At 36.4% G+C, this 23,706-nt stretch overlaps 1 protein-coding gene across 1 annotated transcript; it reads right to left on the bottom strand.

Annotated features, from left to right (window-relative positions):
- Window positions 1-510: 510 nt before the first annotated feature.
- LOC133875125 (uncharacterized) lies at window positions 511-17,945 on the bottom strand. Its single transcript, XM_062313130.1, has 9 exons — window positions 17,108-17,945; window positions 15,385-15,501; window positions 13,387-13,469; window positions 12,023-12,465; window positions 7,151-7,329; window positions 5,771-5,856; window positions 4,645-4,778; window positions 1,037-1,342; window positions 511-707 (listed from the first exon to the last, which is right to left on the bottom strand). The coding sequence occupies exons 1-9, from the start codon at window positions 17,459-17,461 to the stop codon at window positions 532-534; spliced, it is 1,878 nt and encodes a 625-aa protein (XP_062169114.1). The 5' UTR covers window positions 17,462-17,945; the 3' UTR covers window positions 511-531.
- Between the last annotated feature and the right edge of the window lie 5,761 nt (window positions 17,946-23,706).

The raw sequence follows: 23,706 nt of genomic DNA, 5'->3' as shown, positions 1-23,706 counted from the left end.
ATAAATACATTCCTTTTTTTTATTTTAAGGGAATAAATAAATACATTACTTGGCGTTGAAATGTAGCAAGTCAAGCTTTAATAACCTACTACTTTATTTACTTTAATAATCGTTCAATGTATTTTACAAAAATTAAAATACTTGAGTTCAACTAGGACTTATTCGAGATTATACTAAAGTTGACGATAATCATGAATATAGTATAATCTAGATTATACGAAAGTCAAATTGTATTTTAACAATTAATACAATAATTTTAAGACAAAAGTTTTCTTCTAAATTGAGATGAAAGAATTTCTTCCAGTCTATTAAATTGACAAAGAGCATCCGACTATGTTAATCCTATTAAAAATACATGTAAAAAACACTTATTCTAAGGACAGATGTCAAATTTAATAGACTGGGTTGAAGAAAACTTTATCCATAATATTATGGCAGACTGAGACTCTTGGCATTGATGAACATTCATCAACCAGAAGAAATTAAAACTTTTGCCTGCACAAAGGAAGGTGACCTCAAAATTTATTTCATTTATAGGAAGTTTGAATATATTCCTATTGAGTTCTGCATGTGCGTTTGCAAGAACAAGAACAAGTCCCTATCATTTTCCTTTTGTAAACAATTATAAGCCTCCACAACATAATTGAACTCTCGTCCGTACATATGCGATGCACAAGCTGCTTTATAAGTTAGGAGCTGCAAATCACCTGTTGCAAATAAAAGCAAAAAAAGAAAATATTATTTAATTTCACTAAAATAAGGCAATCAAAAATGAAACCAATTTACTGAAGTGGGTCAATTATAATCCAATTAAACCAGGCGAGTTGATGGATCCAATTCAGATCTTGCTAGTTCTATGCTCTGATTTGAGACCAGATACTCAATTATGTGCAATCAGGTGCAATCAGGTGCACATCAATCACAGCATCAATCAAATTTCAACATGGTTCAATAACTTTATCATCCCAGACAAGATCAGAAGTGATACAAATAGCACAAAGTGAGAAGATTTTCTTGATATGAAAATGAAATATACCTGCCGCAATCTCTGATACAAGCACGTTACTGCTGAAGTGACGTGTCAACCACCATCTGCAGCGAAGCCTCCAACACTTTCCTGATTTTCCCTCTGTAAATATTTTAGGGGTCTTAGTAAAATGAATGGAGTCCGGTTGCTCCTGCCCATCTTCATTTTCATTAGGACACACAGACATTCGATCCTCTTCATATTGAGAAAGTTTAAGGAAACATAGAGCAAACTCTCTCCATGTATTATGTTCTGCATAGGTAGCATCTAAATGCAACGCTATCATTTCAAATAGGGATTCAAGACCGTAATCGCCTGCAAAATACCACGAGAAAGAAACTATAAATTTCAATAAGTCAATTCTATTTGTATACGTACTAATCTTAATATTAGTAGTTTGTTGTTGTATGCTAAAAGCCTAAAAGGCAAGTGGGGAGTTGGTCGACCATCTTTTTGCTTTATTGTCCAATGGCATGGGAACTACAGCTACTTCTTGTCTTGTTTTGTATTTCGTGCTTGATGCCTAAGTTGATTGTGGAGTTGTTGGCAAGTGTAAGGGATATAATTGTAATAGTTAGACTATAGACTTTTGTTAGTTAGCAGATGTGGGTTGAGAGTATAAAAAAGTCCAATGCATGAGAAATAAAGGTTATCGAATTTGTAGAAGTGTTTTGAAACTGTTTATTGGAGCTAAGGGATGAGCTCGAATCACCCTGTAATGGAGTCTTGCTGAACTCGAATCAGCCTATCTTTCAATAATTCAATACAATTTCATTTCTTTCTCTACCCATTTCTAATCTTCTATCACAAATATATCTACAAAAATTACCAAAAAGAAACAAAAGCATTACAAGTGGTATCAGAGCCGTTCGATTCAACAATGGAGACAATCAGGAGAAATATACATTCAAGCTGGCAACAGAATCAAAGGCAAGCCATGGAGCATTCTCGGAGTGCAAGAAAAGGGGAATCAACAAGTCCTGTAAATCAGAATCAAGATAGGTGTGAGGTTTATCACTATGATGCTCGATATGATAGGATTAAAATTCTTGAGAAGAGCAGAAACTAGAACCAGTATTCTGAAGAAAGAAGAAAGAATGTGAGACAAAATGAAGAAGAGGATCCTCACTGGCGGGAGCAACAGTTTTCTTATGAAGAAAGAAGATCTGGAAGAAGGGTTAATGAGGATCAATATGAAGAAAGAAGGTCTGGTAGTAGGATCAGTATTGAGGAGGAGGATCAGTATTGGTCTGACCAGCAAAATCACCAAGAAAGGAGGAGGTATGGCCGGAATTTTGATGAGAATCACTGGGAAAGAGGCCAGCAGCCACGTCCAGCAAGATTGGATTTTCCCATGTTTGATGGGGATAATCCAACCGGTTGGATTTACAAGGTGGAGCAATTCTTTGAGCACTATCATACTTTGGAAAGGTAGAAACTTAAACTGGCAGAATTCCATATGGAGGGAGAAGCACTGAATTGGTTTCGAAAATCAGAAGAATGAGGGTATTTCCATAACTGGAAGGGCTTTACCGATGCTCCATTGTTGCGGTTTGATCCCATGGAGACACTAACAAGGGTGAGACAGACTTCGACTGTGACCCTTTACAAAATACAATTTGAGGTACTTTCTAATTGATTGAAGAATTTATCTGAAGAATACAAGTTGAGTTGTTTTTTAAATGGCCTTAAAGATGATATTAGATTGCCTTTGAGGTTATTAAGTCCTCAGAATCTTAATAATGCTTTTGCTATGGCTAAAATTCAAGAAGGGGGCGTATTGAATTTTAGGAGGACCTCAAAATTCAGTACTTATACAAACTCTAACTGGCAAAATAGTAAAGGTGTAATGAATGGCGATGCCAAGTTAGAAGGAGGTTTCAGAACACAAACGGATGTTGCTTCTGATCCTCAAGTGGAATCAGTTGAAGAAGAAATTTCAGAACACAAAGATCAGAGTACATTTGAAAAATACAATCTTGCGATTTTGGAAAATTTTGCACCAACAGATTCAATCAAAATTCCTAATTTACTGAAGAGCAACAACACCGAGATCGAAGTTGTGGCTTCCGGTACTAAAGTGGAATCCATTGAAGAAGAAATTCAAGAAATCAAGATTGAAGATATGGAATCCAGAAATCAAGAAAGGAGAATGGCTGGGGTCTTCAAGGAAACACCATGATCTTCGAGAATGCAGTTACCCTTGTGAACCACCAACTATTCGACCAAAGTCCTCAACCGAACCAAGTGAAGTTGCGCAAATCAGAACCTATCTTCGTGAAGATATTGGAGATTAGGAGGGATATGTTTTGTGAATATGATTGGTGGGTCTTTAAGACAAAGTGGAAGATAAAGAAATTACAGGAGGCAGAGGTTCAATTTTTGAGTTTGTTTGTGTTTCAGTTCATGACTACGAATGATGTGCATGTGGTTGTCTTCAAGCATCGATGGAGATGGAAATATAGATGCAAGTTGCTAAATGCCAAAGCTGGAGGGCATTGGAGTTTTCCAGAAGAAGCATTGCTCATGCCTAGTGTTTGGGAACTTTGCCAATGGGTAGAAGAACGTAGTCAGAAGCAAAGAATAGTGTCAGGAACATAAAAAGACTTTGCGAGAGATGAGTTTCAGACATGGCACATTCGGTATTGTGATGAGTTTCAGACATCTTGTACATGACTCTGATGTTTTAATCGGTCCATGGGGCATTGGGCAGTGCGCCAGTTAAGAGTTTGAATCCAATAAAGCAAGTGTGTCACGCTCGTGTACTGCTGCAAGGATAAGCGTGCGGGCTTGGGTCATAACTGAATGCATTGTTTTAGTGCGAGTGAGTGGGATTTTTTTGTCCTTTTTACCCCACACCTTGTGGGCAAGGTGCTTTGAAGGAGTGGGTAGTGTAAGGGATATAATTGTAATAGTTAGACTTTAGACTTTTGTTAGTTAGATAGTTGGGCTTTTGTTAGTTAGTCAGCAGATGTGGGTTGAGAGTATAAAAAAGCCCAATGTATGAGAAAGAAAGGTTATCGGATTTGTAGAAGTGTTTTGGAACTGTTTATTGGAGCTAAGGGATGAGCTCGAATCACCCTGTAATGGAGTCCTGCTGAACTCGAATCAGCCTATCTTTCAATAATTCAATACAATTTCATTTCTTTCTCTACCCATTTCTAATCTTCCATCACAAAAATATCTACAAAAATTACCAAAAAGAAACAAAAGCATTACAGCAAGTTGGAAAGACCGTCTTACTAAACACCGAAATTGAGGCCCTAATGCCTCGTATGGTGTATTTGCAAGGCTATTTAAAAGCATTTTGTTATTAGAAATCATAGTATGGTATTTCTGAGGTTACTGTTTGAGTGGTTGATGTCTACCTATATTAGCTTACCATCACTCTCGCTTATGGAAATTCTAGACTTTTGTAATTTAAGATCATAATGTCTCAGTTGAATACCTCCCTGTACTTGACTGTGCTCTTTCACTCTTTCGATTAAATATTTTAAACTTATTACTTGCTGAAAAAAAATAGTTTGAAGAGTAGTGATGAAATTTTACTGTTTGATCAAAAAGAGAATGGAATTAAAAAAAGACACCATGTCTCATCCGGAGGAATGAAGAAATACCACTTTGATGCATCCTGACAAGCTTCGCCAAAGAATGGCAACATGTTGGATCCTTCTTTAAGCTATCCTCGAAGCAGGCAGAAACCATGAGAGAGTTGTTATGATCAAAGCGCTCAAAAATACTAGCCCTCAACCTGCAAAAGATGTGTGCATTTACTGATTTTTAAAGGTTTCAATACCTCAGGGCATCAACTAACATAAGCGAACAATCATATGACGGAAGACAAAGAAGACACTTAAGTAAACTTGAAGCTGAGAGATATACTACATTAAAGAGAATCATTTCCCAATGTGGATTAAGAATGTCAAACAGATTATCTTACTATGCAGAACCATCAAATCTCAGGCAAAAAGCAACAATCTATCACGGTGCCCAATCAAAGAAGCTTAGACTAAAATCCAACCCTATAATGAAGCGTGTCAAAAACTAAAGCCTCACCAACGGCAAAAAATGCGGGTTAAACTGAGCCAAGCCACTTGAATCAGCTAGCTTAGTATATGAGCTGACTTCAAACCCAAAAGTAAGCCCATTTGGTAAATAAGCTCAAGCCTGACCTTACTTGGGCTTGGCTCCTGAGCTTATATATGCATATAGGATAAATTGACTCATAATACATACAATTCGAAATAACTCCGAAGAAATTAGAAATCATTTCCCTTGGCAGAATAGCTAAAAAACAAAAAAGTAGCTCTTATAGGACAAAAAGCTCTCAAGCTCAAGCTCAGCTAAGGCTTGTCAAGTTAATCGAGCCAACCTGATCCAAGTTGCGCCAAGCCTTGAGCTTGGTAAATAAAGCTTGAGTCAAGCTTGAGCTAAATATTCCTGTCAGCCTGTACCTGGGTCCACTCAGCTTGTTACACCAATAGTCATGAATACAAAAAAGAATGAGGCAAGATCTTCCTGACTGAACTATGTAATTTGCTATATTGTCAGATTTTTCAGGAAAAATGATATTCAGAAATACCATCAATTATTATGCTCAAAATTTCAACCATCTTAGAGGCAAAAGAACTTCAACCATCTTTTGAACCTATTTTTCTCGAGCAATCAGATGAACTTAAATCTTATTTCCTAACCAATCAGTTTCACGTTTCTTTCTCATAAAGAAAGCAAATGTATTCGTACCTAGTAGGAAGTCCTGAGCTTGAATTACAACAGAGCTTTTCCAGCTCATGTAGGGCCTTGTCAACTTGACCACCAATCAGCAACAACTGACAAAAGGAACAAAAAAACTAAGAACACAGTAACTTGAATTTCAGAAAAAAATAAATAAAAAAAATCAATAACCATAGTTACACATACAGATATATTAATGTAAATGAAGCAAAAGTGGCAGCAATTGCAAAATTATGCTAAATCCAAGAAAAGGATAACATATACAGAATTATGTTTTGCAAGGCAGTACCAGTTATCCACGAGCAGGATTTTTTTTTTTTTTTAATCTTAATTAAAGGTTCAAGCTGCTGGTTTTGGCAATCATTCAACATCTTTGACACAAAAAGATCCATTTCAAGGTCTCTACAGTAAGCCATCCACAAGCCCATGCTATGTCCCATGCATCAGCGTCAAATGCTTATATATATGCAAAATGTTTGATATATTTGATTTGTTTTGGGTCCTAATCTGGATGTTAAAAATTATTGTATAAAGTCATCATGCAGCCATGGAAAAGTGGTGTTTTGGCTGTTGTGTTATTTTCCACCATTTTTAATTTTGAATTTTATTATGTGGGGCCCACATGTGACATCAGATTGAGGCAACTCCTACATGCTTCATATAGTCACTCACTAAGGAGTCAATAGTTAAAAGAGATTTTAATGGCACTTCTTAATTCAGTAGTAAAAATTGTAATTTTCTTTTACAACTTTGGGACAGAAATTTATTTTTGGTCTTCTTAGAGGTGCTTTCTTAATTAAACATGTTATAGCTGTAATTTAAACAATGAGCGTTTTTAATGTCCTAGTTTTATTAGTGCGAGTCTAAATTTAAAATAATGTTTCCATGTAGTACCCCCGCCCCCGGGTGCTCTTTCTTCTCCTCCTTTCCTTCAAATTTCTGTGCACAATGTTGTTGTCTCTAAAATTTGAAGGAGATTATTACGAAAAGAAAAGGTGTACCTCTCTAGCACAAAAAAAATATACAAAAGAACCGTTGAAGACCTAAATATATAATAGAATGAACCAAATGCTATATCTCTTAATCAAGACTTCCTACAACATAGGCCATCATTTATAAAGTAGTCAAACATTAAAGTAACACTAATAAATTTTTGGCTTCAAGATAAATTAATAACCACTAGACCATTTCGAAGGATTATCTTTTACCAAAACCTCCTGCTTGAGTCTAATAAATTCACAGACAACAATAGCTGAAATGAAAGCTGCAATAACTTACTTATTGATATATGTTAGAAATGAATGCTGCAGTTATCATATAGGATCATGGATTTAGAAGTTCAAATAATGGTACAATATCTCACGCCTATAGAAACTAATATTTACATACCTGTATCAAAGGAAGTAAGGCCACCAATAAAGGGGGTGTTGCGTGAAGAGCAAGTTGAAAATATTTTACTGCATTCCTATAATAGTCATTAAGCATTTTCCTATGCAAATCAAAGAAATCTTCACAATTTTCTGTAGGATGCGGCAATTGCAAGGGCAACAACCAGGTATCCAAGCTCCCTTCGCCAAGAGAAAAGAAGTTCAGTAATCATTATTCGCTTTTAGACCAATAACAATAATAATCAGCATTCAGCATAAACATTCCTGTCATAGCCTGTAATTCCCATACTTTGCAAATTTCAACTATGCCATCAACAAGGAGGACTGATGCGGCAATATTACAATGTTTAATTTGTTAAGGGGGAAAATACGAAACACATTTTCTATAGCATGGCGAAATAACTATACAAATCAATGATATATCCATCTACAAATATCATCCCCTTAATCCTGAAGATTTCATATAGTAATCAAATTTGAGGAAGGTACTAGGAAAAAAGAGGAAAAAAAAAAGCATTAAGACTCCAACTGAATCCTATCACCACCTCATTCACCTCCACCATCAATTGCATCGGGCACCATCAACACCACTTCCACAGGCAGCACCCGTTTATGCATGTCTGTTCTTTAGGTTTTTAATTCATTTTCTCAACTTAAACAAAAATGACAATGTATTTAATAATGTCTTCTCGGTTTTTCTTTTTTAATAATGTCGCTTTCACTACCATAGAAGCTACACACACTATCATGACTACTTTGGCTGGATTGAACCAGCAATTCTTCCACTCTATCCATTAAAGTAATGAAATTATTTAACAGAAACTTGCCAACTCAATGGACTTAAAAGCCAACAATAATTGTAAAACCATGAGTGTCCAGCCATTGTATCAGTAGAACTCAGTTACAATTCTCCTGTAAAGTGAATTTCACAAAGATTGGTTTCCTGTGATCATTAGACTTCAGAAACATATCATTCCACTTATAAACACTTTTGTACTATGAATAAGCAGCATTTATTATTTGAAAACTAGCAGTAATAAAACTTGACAATCCTAACCTACTAGGTAGAGAGCATCTAGTTGCGACTTTGTTGGTTCATAAACGGTTAATTTATCATATTATTATTTTATTTTATTTTTTTATGATGAGGAACCCCTTCAAAACAGAGCCACTTCGTGTACTCACCCCTGTTAGGTAAACCTCGAACCCATGTAAAATACCCCCTCCACATGGATCGGGTAATACTCCGGCTTAACCGTCGGGCTGGCCCCAAAGAATTGTTTACATCCAAGGGGATTCGAACCTTAGATCTCATAGAACTCACAAAGACCAAGACCCTTACCACTTGAGCCAACCTCTTGGGGTTCTGTTAATTTATCATTCTTAGTATTAGATACTTAAATTCTAGATACGTAAGGAAATCCAATTTATTTTTTAATAAGTAATTCAATCTTATTAGAAAGTGATAGAGGGACGCAATCCTATTACACTGGAAGTATACAAGATAATTCTTTAATCAAGAAAAAAAGATGAACAAAAGTTCAAAAAATTAGAAAACTAGAAAAAAGCAAGCTATTGTTTGGTGCTATCCATGTGCAGAAAGCATTTAACATAATCATTTTCAGCTCTATTACCGGAGTCGCTATATCTTCAAAGCTCCGTGTATTCTGCTGTAACACCTTGATCTCATATTGGGAAGATGAGTAACCCACATAAAGAGTAAGTGATTTATAAGAGATGCTCATAGGTGTTAAGTCTTACATTCCTTACATACTATGTGAAACTGGGCTTTATAAGTGATTCTAGTGAAGCTTCAAATTAACTAACCCTTTTGGGGTGATAGCACAGATGTGGCTAGCATTTTCTTTGAGTCATTACATCCGTCCTCTCCAAATAGACCATATTTTTTTTTGATAAGTAAGAGAAATAACACAACGAAACCAACCTCCAAACTTCCGAAATGTTACCACACCCCACCTGGCCTCCCCAACTCTCCAACAACTCTTCACCCTTCTAGACATAACCCAATCAAAACCAAACAGATTGAAAAGTGAGCTCCATAAATCTCTTGCTACTTCACAATGAAGAAGGTTATCAATAAACTCCCCACTCTTCTCGCACATACAACACTAATCCAAAGTCATCTTCTTTTGATAAGTAATCCAAAGTCATCTTCTTGCACATATAACATTCCCCTTCCTCAAGTCATCCAAAGTCAATATTTTCCCTAATGCCGCTGTCCACACACAAAAAAAAGCCACTCTTGAAGCGGCCTTAACTCTCAAAATTACTTCCAAGGAAAAGGGAAGCTCGTAGGTATGGTTAACACATGACAATACGATTTCACTTCAAAGTTGCACCTTTTGGAAGGGCTTCAACTTATTCTTTTTTTAATTATTATTTTATAAATAATGCATTTCATTAAAAGAACATAGGGGTGCAACCCTAATACATAAGAAGTATACAAGAGAAAACCCCATTTAATGAGAAAAGGGCTCAAACATATTCTATCCATATCTCATTGCTTTACTCTGAGAGAATACAACATCTTAAAGAAAGAAAAGACCACATCCACCTCCCAATCCTGTATGGATCTAGTAAAAATTATATTCCATTGGATATTCCCATCTCGGAATTGCATATGATCCACCACCCACACATTCTTACTACGTGCAATATTGAAAAAATCCGGATAAGATATCTTCAATGATTGATCCCACACCATTCATCATGCCAAAAACTGACCTTTGACACATCACCCACCTTGTATCTAACAAATTTTGAAAACGTTTCCCACCCCCTCCTCATATATTTCCACACTCCCACTCCAAAGGGCCCCGTTACCTCCTTAAAACACCAACCTCCCCTTAAACTATCATATTTAGTATCTATTACCAATCTCCACAAAGCTTCCCTCTCTGTAGTATAACGCCACAACCATTTTCCCAATAGAGATTGATAAAACTGAATCGGGTTTCTAACCCCATTTCATCAAGTACAAATTCTCAACCAAGTCACCAAATGGAACTTAAACTCGCTCCCAATTCCACCCTGATAAAAAAATTCTCTGAAGTTTCTCAAGCCTATTAGCCACACCTACTAGAATACAAAAAAGAGACAAATAATAAGTACGCAAATTGGAAACAATACTCATTATCATAGTCAATCTACCTCCCATAGATAAACAAAGCCTTTTCCATCCAGCCAATCGAGTCCTATTTTTTCAATTATGCCATTCCAAATAGATGTAGCCTCGTACGAAGTACCCAATGGCAAACCCAAGTACTTCATCAGCAAAAAAGATACTCTACAACCAAAAATACGGGCAACCCTTCTACATCTCCACATCGCCAATAGGAACTATCTCTGATTTTGTCAAATTAATCATCAATCCCGATACAGCTTCAAAACATAAGAAAATAATTCCCAAATGTCGTAGTTGTTCGGAATTTGCTTCACAAAAAATCAAAGTATCATCTGCAAACAGTAAATGAAACACTAATAGCTCTTCATTATTCCTCAACCCCACCGAAAATCCAGACAAAAGGCCCCAATCCACTGTAGTAGTCAGCATCCTACTCAACGCCTCCATAACCATCACAAACAAAAGCGGCTATAACGAATCCCCGTGTCTCAATCCACGAGAGCTACTAAAGAATGCAAACAGTGAATCATTAATAAGAATAGAAAACCACACCGTAGTAATACAATACGCTATCCAATCCATGCATTTCTTTCTAAATCCACATCTCTTCGGCAAATATAACAAAAACTCCCAATTTGCATGATCATACGCCTTATCCAAATCCAATTTATACAACACTCCAAGTTCCCCAGATTTAATATGACTATCCAAACATTCGTTAGCAACCAGAATTGAATCCAAAATTTGTCTACCTTTGATGAACGCATTCTGAGAACTGAAATAATATTTTACAAAACCAATTTTAGCATGTTCACCAAGACCTTGGAGATGATTTTATATACACTGCCCACTAATCTAATAGGGTGGAAGCCCTTAATGAACACAACACCGGTCTTCTTTGGGATAAGGGAGACAAAAGTTGCATTAAAAATCTTCTCAAACTTCTCTCTACTATGAAACTCCTTAAAAACTGCCAAGAAGTCCTCTTTCATTACCTATCAACACTTCTGAAAAAAAATCCATAAAGAAACCATCCGGACCTGGAGCATTGTCACCATTCATATCCCTCACCACCACCCAAACTTCATGCTCCTCAAAATCTCTTTCCAACCAATTTCTCTCATCCGGATCAATGAAAAGGAACGAAATGCCATCCAATTTTGGTCACCAACTAAACTGTTCAGAATACAATCAATTGTAAAATTACACTATATGCTCCCTTATTTTTGTAGAGTCAGAAGACATGGACCCGTTGATAACTAAAGAATCCAAAGAGTTATTTCTTCAATGAGAGTTTGCCACATGGCGAAAATTTTTAGTGTTTTTATCCTCCTCCCTCAACCACAAGACCCTTGATTTCTACATCAGCCTTACATTTTCCACACCACTCCATTACTCAATGGTTTCCAATTTCTCCTAGTAGTGGTAATTAAGCAAAGCATTTTATAGAAAAGTATGCACTTCAATGAACAAATTAAGCAAAGAATGTCATCAATCAAATACTTAAATAAAGTGAGCCCCAATTGGAAGTTTATTACAAGAATTCTTACTCCATTGTGGACTACTGTCCGCTTTCCAGATAAATCAAACAACGTGAATGCATGAGGAAATTAAAGTGGTTAAAGAAAGAAAGAAAGAAAGAAGGGTGGGGGAAAAATTTCTAACAAAGTAATTCAGAAGTAAAAATTTAATGACATTTAAAAAAAATGTAAAGGATTTAGGACTCACGAAGAGCAAATAAATTGGAAGCATACTGTATATGATCACCGTGATTTGAGAATGAGGTTTCATTTATGGTATTTTCATCAGAGTGCATGGTAAAATCTGGCGGCTGGAAGTTCTGCACAGGATCTTCTCTTTCCATGGAAACTTCTTGGTGTTGATCAATATTAGCATCTGAAGATAATTGGTTATCATTGACAGAGGAGTCTGAATTACATTGAAAGGGGAGACCAGCCTTGCAAGTATCATTTGCATTGTAACACTCAGAATTTCTGTCTGGGTAGCTGAATCTTGTTCCCAACATATCCGAGTGCTGGGGGGAGTAAAACTGGTTTGAATCTCTCCACTGCATCTCTTTTGGGATAGTTGAATACCATAGCTCATAGAATATCAAGCCCATGAGCATATTCGACACTGGGTCAATGCCAAGTTCACGTTCTTCCTTGAGGCTGAAAAAAAAATGATAATAAATAAAATCTGGCATAGCTAATTTCTCATAAAGCCATTCATACATGTCACCTCCAATCATACTATTGTTCTGCATCCATGTAAAATTTATTACTAAAGAAGGCCAAAATTTATTAGTGATGCAACCCCAAGCAAGAGTATGATTGTTTCCAAAGACACCAATTGTCAATTTTTTTTTTTTAATTCTATCAAGGGTATGCTAGTCATTAAAAATGCATATTTCTCACGACCAAGCAATTCTGGAGAGTACTGAAAACTCAACATGTTCAGAAATAATTTTTTTTTTAGATATATAGTCAATCTTATATGGTTTTTTCTTTCACCCCTTTATAATTTCAAATCAAGTTGTGAACAAAGTAAGTAAATTAGTACAGCTAGTTCAACCTATTGGAATTGAACATATCTGAATTCATGATTAGCTTTCAAACTTCATTAAAACAAAGATCCACAAACGTGCTTGCACCTGCAGCTACAGAACTCTTCCCCTTTAGTTATAACCGATTTATTTATATGCTTTCCTTTTATTTTGCCCCCCTTGCAAAGCATGTGTTTCAAAAGGAAGAACACTGCCCAATAACCAAGGGCTTGCATTCTTTTTTATTGGCAAGGGCAATATCTTGCAAATATATTTGGTACTCACCACAACCAGACAAGCCAAGACCTGCTGTCAGGTTCCAAGAAAGATCTACTAAAACAAAAAATGTGAAAGTGTGACAAACAGAACTCATCAAACTTGTGTTTGTGGGGAGGGCAGGGATCATTTTGAAAGCTGCTAAAAAAATTACAGAAGTCGCAAGTTTTAAAGCTCATAAAAACTATCCTGGAGAGTTCTTCTTGCATCAGAATATGCAGCTTCTACATCCAGGATAGTTACTAGGCACAAGAAAGAATTAGAACCATACCATTGAGCAGCCTGATGTGCTTCCTCAGCATCCCCTTGTGCAAGACAGAATAGGATGAACTCTAAGTGAACTACATATCTGTCCTGTACAACAAGAAAAAATCTACATGAGAAACTTCGGCCTTATGAAATATAAGTTGACTGCAATATATTACAAATTGTGAACCACAAAAGGCCTTCACTTATGTTGCAATCTATATGGACTTTGGTTTTACTTTCCCACTATGTTGCAATCTATATTGTGAACTTTGGTTTACATACTTCCCCACTACGTTGCAATCTATACCATGGACTTTGGTTTTACTTCCCCACTATGTTGCAATCTATATTGTGAACTTTGGTTTACATACTTCCCCACTACGTTGCAATCTATACCATGGACTTTGTCATATATATTACCCCACTATGTTGCAATCTATATTTAAAAAGAACAAATTAGAAATGTCATTGTAACATCATGGCAAGATACATAGATAATATGCTATTTTGGCAATTCATCCAGTGTTTCTGATGGGAGTGTGCAACAGACCTTGAAATAATTAAAGATATCAAACTCCTTTCTATAGATAGGGGTGTACAAAAAACTGCCAACCAGACATCTGGCCCACCTCGGCCCGGTTCCAACCTAGACGGGTCAGATTCTAATAGTGGCAGAGGCAGATGTAAGAAGCAGACTTCCATTTTGACAAAGTTGGAGTCGGAAGTTGGAAACGGATATGATTTTCAATTAATTCCGACCCGTCTCGACTTGTTAATTCCGACCATACCATTGAGCAGCCTGATGTGCTTCCTCAGCATCCCCTTGTGCAAGACAGAATAGGATGAACTCTAAGTGAACTACAAATCTGTCCTGTACAACAAGAAAAAATCTACATGGCATACCTATAAAACCATCTTATTCTCACTTTTTTGTCATTCTCCAAAACCCTACCCCAGACCATCCGCTCGCTCTCTCTCTCTCTCTCTCTCTCTCTCCCTCCCTCCCTCCCTCCCTCCCTCTCTCTCTCTCTCTCTCTCTCTCTCTCTCGTTGAAGGTTAGATGTCTTCATCTCAAATTTAGGTTGAAGATGAAGAGCTCAGTCTTTGTTAGATCTCTTCCAACTAACTCTACCTCCGACATTTTGAAGGCAGAGGTCGGGCAAAAATGACCTCCGTCGGAAAAAGAGTTGGAGGTCATTCTGACTTTTTGACAGTGGCAGAGGCAGAAAGCAGAAAGCCCATTTCTGACTCTGCCACCTCTAATGCACACCCCCTATCAGATAGATCAAAATTAACGCATTCCATCTCCCTCATCCTTGGGTACAAAAAAGAAAAACCATGCTCTCTTCTCGACTTATATACAGATATATCCCTCCAACATTAGACTTAATCAAGCTGAGTATTATATGGTTGACATTCAGGTGGCTTGGGTCAATCACATAGAGATGCATCACTGAAGAACATAACAGGCACATTATTTGAGTCTATCCAAATCCGGAAATTTAGTGGAGTTGGAACCAGTCTAGCTTTCAGAGTAGGAAGAATGCAATCAGAAAGAAAAACAACCAATTTTTTTAGGGCCCTTCCAGTCATACCAAGAGACTTTAAGCCCTCTTACAGGCAAGATTACAAAATTTAATGATTAATATAAACACACTTTCCACTAAGAGAAAAGGTTAATAATCTAGAGGGCATTACTCCTCTGTAACATATTGAATTGTGACGAGTGCATTTGTTGCTGTTGTTTATGTTTGTTTTCGAAGAAACCTTTTGAACTTATATGTTAAAACCTCTCCTTCCCATTGTATACCCCTTTACAATGTGAACAAAAATATGTTGATAACAGCAAGGATTACAAGCAATATGCTGAATCAAATTGATTTGACACATTTGGAAAAAAAGAGAAAAGAAAACCTGAAAACAAGTTGATGGGCACAACATACTTGACAATAGCACAACCACTGAACAAATTATCCGTGATTCTACAATATTTAAGATTGAGTATTTATTGAAACCATACCACTAATGGCCAATCTTTCATTGATCCATTCTTTCTCATCCAAACGTCATAGATGTTCTTGATCCTGCTGGCGTTGATATGATCACCTTTCAAATGCTTAAGAAGCTCCATTGAAACCTAAAGGTATTGCTAATATATATGAGTGTGTTCTAATTTAAGAATCAAGATATCGATGATAAGACATACAATTGCATGCGTATTAAAAATAAATAGTGTTAAAAACCCACAAAAGAAAAGCATATAAACCTGCATATTGAATGTTATGATACATATGTGTGCATATATGTATAACATCAAATATGACTATCATACAAAGAAACTGGAATTTAGACTTAAATAATCAAGCATTCAAGTCTTTAGTTTAGTTGGCTGCTATTGGAATCACAGTTAAAAGAGGTAAAAGAAAATTTATAGCGATAGCAAAAGACGCTATCATCATCTAGTTTTGGGTTGTGTAGAGTCAATGTGCAACACCCTATAAAGCCAAACTATATGCTTTCAAAGCTAATAATCCTTAGTTACAAAATGTACATGTCTGCAAATTCTGCAAACGTTCTTATTTCAGTCAATTTAGGAGCACTTCACACCTAAACTTTGATCTTCAAATTCTTAGAACTTTCTAAGAGTTCTGTATTATCCATGCACTCTTAAAACTTTTCTTTTCTTTTTTTTGAGTGAAGAATTATTAAACTATAATCAACAGAATTTTGGGCATTGTTTGGATTATCGAAGCAGCTCCTTCTCTTTGATTCTATGCAGACTGTTTTGTTCACTATATATTCCACAATCAGACCTTATTCCTTTATTTATTTAACTAAAGAATCTATTTCATGACCTGAACCCGACCACCTTTCCTTTGCAAGAGAGCCCATAAGCAAAGACTTTAAAGACTGTCCTAGCCACATGTGGTTTGGCTTAAGTTTATCTCATCTTTGACTATAATCTATATATAATTTATTGGTAAGTCACACATGCACCCTATGGGTCGTTACACCCTCCAGCTTGTTTTTATAGGGGGAGGAGAAGCCCTTTGAGCTAGAGCTCATTGTTTTGATTATGATCTTACAAAAATTTTGTTTTTTTCCTGACAAGATGCTCCTTCCCCTTGGTTCAACCCCACTTGTTAAGAATATTTATGAAAACATTACAAAAACTCCTTATCTATCTTTCTGGGAAAAATTTATTTCTTTCAAACAAGAGAATTCACTCTATAATTTGGACTCAGCTGCTCATGGAAAGCCCATAATCCATATCAAACCATATGCAAGGTTCAAGTTGGAATGTGTGACAAAGATTGGTTCTAACATCCTAAGTTCAATATACACAAAAAGAAAGAGCACACACAATAGAATTAGATACTACTTGATTTCCAAATGACTCAAAAGTAAAATGTAAATATCCAAGTTCCTCATCAAAAAATGACAAAAGGTCACTCATCTTACAAGACTGAGACAATCATACCAAATTTAAAACCCATATCAGGTCATATGCATTGAATGTACAGTTCTCACATATGTAAACACACATCATAATCCCCTGCACCATACATGATATATTATCATTAATACACATCATCTATAGCATGATAATTTTTATCCTCATCAAGATATGTAACCACTATGACAAATACTATTACCTCGAGTCCTAACAAACAGTTTGAAACATAAACGACTAAAAAAGACATCAAAATCATAAAGGCAGATGCGTAGCTTTGAATTCATACCGAATACTTCAAACGGTTATGCGTAGAAGATCTGTCCTTGCACGTCCCTTTCAAGAACATGCTCAGTACACCACCTAATTCTATCCAATTATGCCGTCTCAAAAGTTTGCGCAAAAGATAGCATAATCGGACACAATTTTCGCACCTCACATTCTTTGAGCCAGCCTTCGGGCCAAGTCCCAGAACGGAAGATGGTTTGGTCAAAGATAATATAATTCTGTTGATGAGTTTTTCTGGTGCGGCGTGGCCACTGTCTACCGTTTTATTTAACTTTCTTTTCCGATTCGTCACTTTGTTAGCGCTGTCTTCTAGCTCTACTGCCCGATCTTCCAACATCTTGGAGTCCACAGTCATGCCGAACCACACTTAAGCCTAACTCTATTCCCCTTCGTTTTGCTTGGACCAAGAGAAAGCTCACCGGTGAGAAGAAGACGCACAGGGAACGGTCGAGCCGCACAAGAACGTTGTGTTATTCGATGGCGACTGCTGTGTGGGCTGAATGTTCCAAACGCATCCAAAAATGTACCACTGCCGAAGGGGATTTTTTGGCAATTTTCCACGACTTGAGCTCTCGGTTGGAGGTTTCGGATTTGGAGTTGATGGCAATCACGGCGAATAAAATGTGGACTCGCAGGAGTCGGATTATCTTCGGTGGTAACTGGTAAGCTTTTGCCCCCCAAGTATTTGGTGATTGAGGCCAGAGAATCTCTTTCTGAGTTCCAGCAAATTCACTCCTCCCTGTCTGGCCCGGTTGGTGTTGTTTCACCCCATCCCTCTTTATGGGAAAAACCCCCAATGGACTGGATCAAAACGAATTGGTGCGGCTATCTATTGATAAGGCCAATAAGGTTGTGGCTCATAGGTTGGCTCGTTTGGCAGCTCAACAGGGTCTTCATCGGACAGAGATGGATCTCAAATTCTTTAATCTTGGCCCTCCATTAAATCCAATGGATGAAAACTTGCCACTAACTTTAAAATTTAAAATTCAAATTTTAAAACATACCAAATACCCCTAAAACAAGACTTTCAACAGAAAGTTTAAAGAGGAAGGTCGCATGTTTGGGTTTTTTGGTCGGATGGGTTTAACCCCGCCGGAGAATCAGTCGCACCCAGGTGGAAGCTGACCTCGGGCCACCCGCACGCGCCGGTTGCCGAACCAGCGCCTGTTTTGTTAATATTGAGGTTTTTTTTGTTTGTTTGTTTGTTTTGGTTGTATATGGTTGTTCCTTTGATTGCTGTTACAATACTTCGTTAAGTGAAACTTTTATTTTTCTTCTTCTGTTTGTTAATGGTTTAGAGGCTTTTAAATACATGATCCTTATGAGTATGTGTTGGGTTCGATGCAGAAAGTAGATGAAATAAGTTATTGAGAAATTTCATTTCGTAGACAGTTAATTGGTCATTTGCAGTATTTTTGCTGTTTGTTCTTGATATATCTATTTGGTCCTGTATGTTTCTTGTTCAAACCCAATAGTACCTTGAATGTTTGGCGCATCTCGAAATGAGAGTTCATAAATCCAATACAAAAGCCGAACCTTTTGAGGTTTGAACAAATCCAATACAAAAGAATCTGATTTGCTGCAGTCAATTTTTTAATCTCTGTTTTTTTTTGCCTAATGAAACCTGCCCTGTGCTTTGGAAGACAGGTTATGCTTTGGAAGACTGCTTTGTGGTTTTTTGTTGTTGAGTGTGATGCAGAAGAACATGTTGCTACAGCCGAGAATTATGGAGGTCAAGATAAAATGCCTTATGAGATTGAATTGAAAATACAAATATAATGGATGCCTGATAAAATGCCTTTTGTTTTTTTTGATATCATAATTTGTAGCAGTAGAACTCTTGCAAGTGTAATTTATATATATACTGAATGAAAAGCTCTGATATCGATTGAACCAGCATTTCAAACTTAGATATGTTTATGCTGAGGAATTGTTGGAATGGTACTTGGCTGCTTGGTTCTTGGAGAAATAGATGGAATGGTTGAATGTATAGGTTCTACTAGTTTGTTCCTCTTTTCTGTTCTAGCTTCTTGTTTTGTTTTGGGCAGTTTGAAGAGGGTTGTGTTTTGTCTTGAAGCAGGGGATGTTGTTGCTGGGTTTTCAGTACAGATTTTGCTTGTATTATTTTCAGGTTGCTGCTAGACAGCTAGAGTGTATTGTTCTTTGTTTAGGCGTAATATAAATTCATTCATTAAAAAGGAGAAGAAAAAAAGAACACTGATGTGTGACTGACTATTTATATTGCAAGAGCTGTGGGGATTCGAAAATAAAAATGAAAAACTCTGTTGGAAGCCAACTATCAATGGCTGGGACCCCTTCAGACAGCGTTTCCAGAAATCAACAGACTTAGAAAGTTCACCACAATGATCTGATAAGTTGATGATGAATGCCTCATTTACAGGTGAAATGCAAAGCGCATGAGTAGTCCTTCTGCATTCTCACAGCACGGCCAACCAATTCTCAAGGGGAACACTCTTCCATCTGAATAATCTACTCATCAGCCTATATATGTCATGGTGAAAATTAGGGGTGAAAATAACCGTCCACAATAACCGCTAACCGTATAACCGCAAAACCGTTAAAACCGCCTAAAAACCGGTAACCGCCCTAGAAAGGCGGTTATTATTATTATTATATATATTTATTTATTTATTTATTATTATTTTTTAGATATAAAAACCCTAGACTCATCTACATTCTGTCTCGTCTCCCTCTCCACGCCGCCAGCCCCTCAGTGCCCTCACCTCTCAACTCTCTCATGATTCTCATCTGCGTTCTCTCAACTCTCTCATGATTCTCATCTCTATTCTCTCTCGTCTCCCTCTCCAGTCGTTTAACGCGGTCTTCGAAGAGAAGCTCCAGGGTGATGGGGAGGAGATCGAGGGCGGTGGAAGCTCTATTGATGGAACCGAAGAGATCGGAACAATAGAGGAGTTGGAGGACTGTTAGGTGGCACTGGAGGGACGATTAGCGGTGGAGCACGTGGGAGTGAAGGTAGATCTGGAGTGGTGGTTGTGGTTGGGTAGATCTGGAGCGGTCGTGGTGGTTGGGTAGATCTGGAGTGGTCATTGTTGTTGGATGAGGACTCATTGGAGTCTGAAGTGGTGGTGGTGGCTGGGTCCACGAAGAGGCAGAGGATGACGTCGGCGGTGGAAGGGTCGATTTCCGCACGGCCAAATGTAAAAAAAAATAAACGGTTGCCGGTTGCCGGTTTTTAACCACCAACCGGCGGTTTTTTCATAACCGCCAACCGCGGAGGCGGTTTGTGATTTTCGGTAACGGCCTAGGCGGTTACAATTAGCGGTTTTGGCCAATAACCACTAACCGCCACCGCCTTTTCACCCCTAGTGAAAATCCACGCATCCCTGGGAATACAGAAGAAAAGAAAGCAATGTTATATATGAATTGAAATTATATAAAGAAAATGGCAGTAATATGCTATAGTGCAGAACCTACAGAGCTAATACAATCAAGAAACAAACCTTCATTGATAACAAATCAATAAGATTATACAGTAGTAGCATTGTATTTTCGGGCACCATAGATCACGGGTCATCTGCAGAGCAATGATTTGGAACAGAAATGCTCAACCATAGATTTAGGGCAGCATTTATATCTGGGACTATTTGTTCTACATATCAACACTGAACTTATATTAACAATAGGCACAGCCATATGTGCAAACCGTCGTAACATATCAGAAAAATAACTCCAAAAATATGAATAAACTAAGTTTGAAAATCTGAAATACCAAATTTCCTTCATAAATCCATGAGTATTAGTAACTTTACCAAAATTCTATACATAATCCAACAAGCATTTTTAAGCCAGAGACAAAAGTTCTTCCTACTACATTTTCATACAAAAGTAACATAGTCCTAACACAAAAATTACAATTCTTGACCACCATTTAAACTTGCACCTCCACACCAACTTGATTAATTTTTCCAAGTGACGATAGAGAAATCAATGTCCTGTACATATTTCAAAATCAAAGTTAATTTTTAAAATCAACTCAATAAGAATATGCTAAAGAAAAAATTCTCTCCAATCGTAAGCTTGTTACTTACCAAAAAAATTTATGAAGGTCACATTTGCATTTGTGCTATCAGCAAAGGATGTTGGTGTAAGATTTAACTCATTAATTCCCTAAAAAAAAAAAAAAAAAACACATTATCATTTAATAAGGCTCCTATGAGATGCATTATTGTTTTCAAAGCATGAATAAAATGTATATTTTTACCTGACTAATATAAGCATTATTTGATACTTGAAAAGATAAGGGCAATGAACTTTGATCAAGTGGTCCCTACATAATTATTACAAAAATCACATAAGAATGGTAAAAATTGTCTCTATATAATCACAATAATCACAAAAAAAAAAAAAAATAATAATAATTTGTTGGAAGAGTAAAAATGGTGAAGTGTACCGGTAGAAATTCATTGAGGCTAATTTCGCATTTATGTTGAAACGATTCTTCAAATGTTGTCCTTGGTATTGAATAAGGCACTTGATCAATTTGCTATATTATAAAACAAAAATAAAATCTCATTAACAAAAGCCACAAATAGAGATTGGATATGGACATATCATAATTTGTAAAATGATTTTAGGCTACTTCTTCTTCTTCTTCTTCTTTTTCTTTTTTATCTTTTGTCTTTTTTTATTTTTATTTTTATTTTTTTCTAAGTATGCTATTTCACTATAAACTCAAATAAAGCTTACTTGATGAGAATGACTTTCTAGATGTAAGTTAGAGTTGCCATCCCGAATGTTAAGAGAGCAATTAAGTTCCTGTGAATAAGAAGAAAATGTAATTAATCGAATAATGAAACTCAAATCTAATAGACGAATACGAATTTATAAAGTTAGAATGTTACCTAAGATAGAATCTTTTCCAATATTACTCTTTGCTGTAATTTTTTTATTCTTCTTTGATTGCTTCTCAACCCAACCTTTAAATCATTTTTTACCCTTTCGACCTCCCTCTTCTTGATCCCTTTGACCGTTTCAAGTAATTTCTCAATGGGGGTGTGATTTGCATTTTCAATGCCATCTGACAATGATAATTGAGCTCCATTATCAAGAGTGTCACTCGAACCCTTTTTAATATCGTGAACTTGCTTTCGCATTTCTTTTACCAACTTCTCTACTAAAGCATATGCATCTTCATTGTCAGCTGCTTCAATGGCTAATTCCATTAGCATTGGACATAATCTTCTATATCGTTGTACAACATTTAAATTCACATAATCTTTTACATTCTTCGTCATAGTATTTAAGATGTATTCACTCTTCGCTTCTCTTGTCCACCTCTTCAAAATGTATGTACTAGGAATTATCTTTATATCAAGCCAGTCAAAAAATTTCAAAGCATGGCAACACAAAATCCCAAATGTTTCGAACTTCCTACAACTACATGAAATTATTTGATTGGCAGGCTCGCAAACTACTTTATACTCTCTACTTTCATCAAAAATCCCAACAATATATTCATGAACTAATTGGCTATCATTACGATGTTTTATGATTGCTGTTGATGCATAGTCATAATCATCATGGAATTTTTTAAATATCACAGGAGTATATGTTTGTGCTGCTTGCTTCAACAAAGGAGAATTCTTCAATCCTAATGTAGAAAATTTTTCATCATATAGAAATACAGCCCCAAAAATCACAATTCCTCTATGGTGATCAAAACCAGTAAATACAGCTAAGAGTCTCAATTCTTTATTAGTGCCAAATGTAGTATCAAAGGTCATCATGTCACCAAAATAGACAGTCAGCAATCATTTTTGCATCAGCCCAAAAAATGTTGGTAATTTTTTCTTCATTATCTAATTGGACTGCATAGTGAAATGCTGGATTTTTATTAATTTGTTCTTGAAAGTACTTCAATAAGCTTACTGCTTCACCATACATCAAATTCATTTGCCGTTTTGTTCGAAGATAATTTTTTTGATCAAGCTCAGTATATCCAAGATTTTTCCTATCACCAGCCTCTCTTATCATTAACGCATGGGTTGCCTTAGGAGATATTCCAAAAGCATAAGCCAAATCAATTTCAGATGCTTGAACTTCTGACAGTTTACGATGCGACCTCATCATATAAATGGTTTCTTCAAGATGCAGAAAATGATTATGTTCGGCTACAAAATCATAAACCTTATACTTTCCAATCTCTCATACTATTGAAACATGCAACTGTACGACACAATCAATCCTTACTTCGTCTCGATGACAAGTGTAAAGATGATTTCGCTTGTCTACTTTTTGAACACCTTCCTTAGAACAAGTAAATGCCCTTGATGTTATTTTTCCATCTAACTTTTATTTAGAAAACCTTTCCTCACACCAAAACCGATTTGCTTTCCATAATTTTCCCAATGCTTCCATGCATCTTCTATAGTATTAGATTACATGCCAACGTGAGGTGTCCAATCTTTTTGGATATTTAAATTGGGAGAGGAATCACCCACAATGCCATCCATTCTTTTTTTTTTTTTTTTTTGTTCTTTTTCTTTTTGGTGTAAAAGTAGATTTCTGTCATTTAAAAAAATAATAATAAAAATCAAAATAAAAATATGCCAAATAAAA

Source organism: Alnus glutinosa, chromosome 8 (genome assembly GCF_958979055.1).
Source record: "Alnus glutinosa chromosome 8, dhAlnGlut1.1, whole genome shotgun sequence".
Classification (NCBI taxonomy): Eukaryota; Viridiplantae; Streptophyta; class Magnoliopsida; order Fagales; family Betulaceae; genus Alnus; species Alnus glutinosa.
This window is presented reverse-complemented; position numbering and strand designations above follow the sequence as displayed.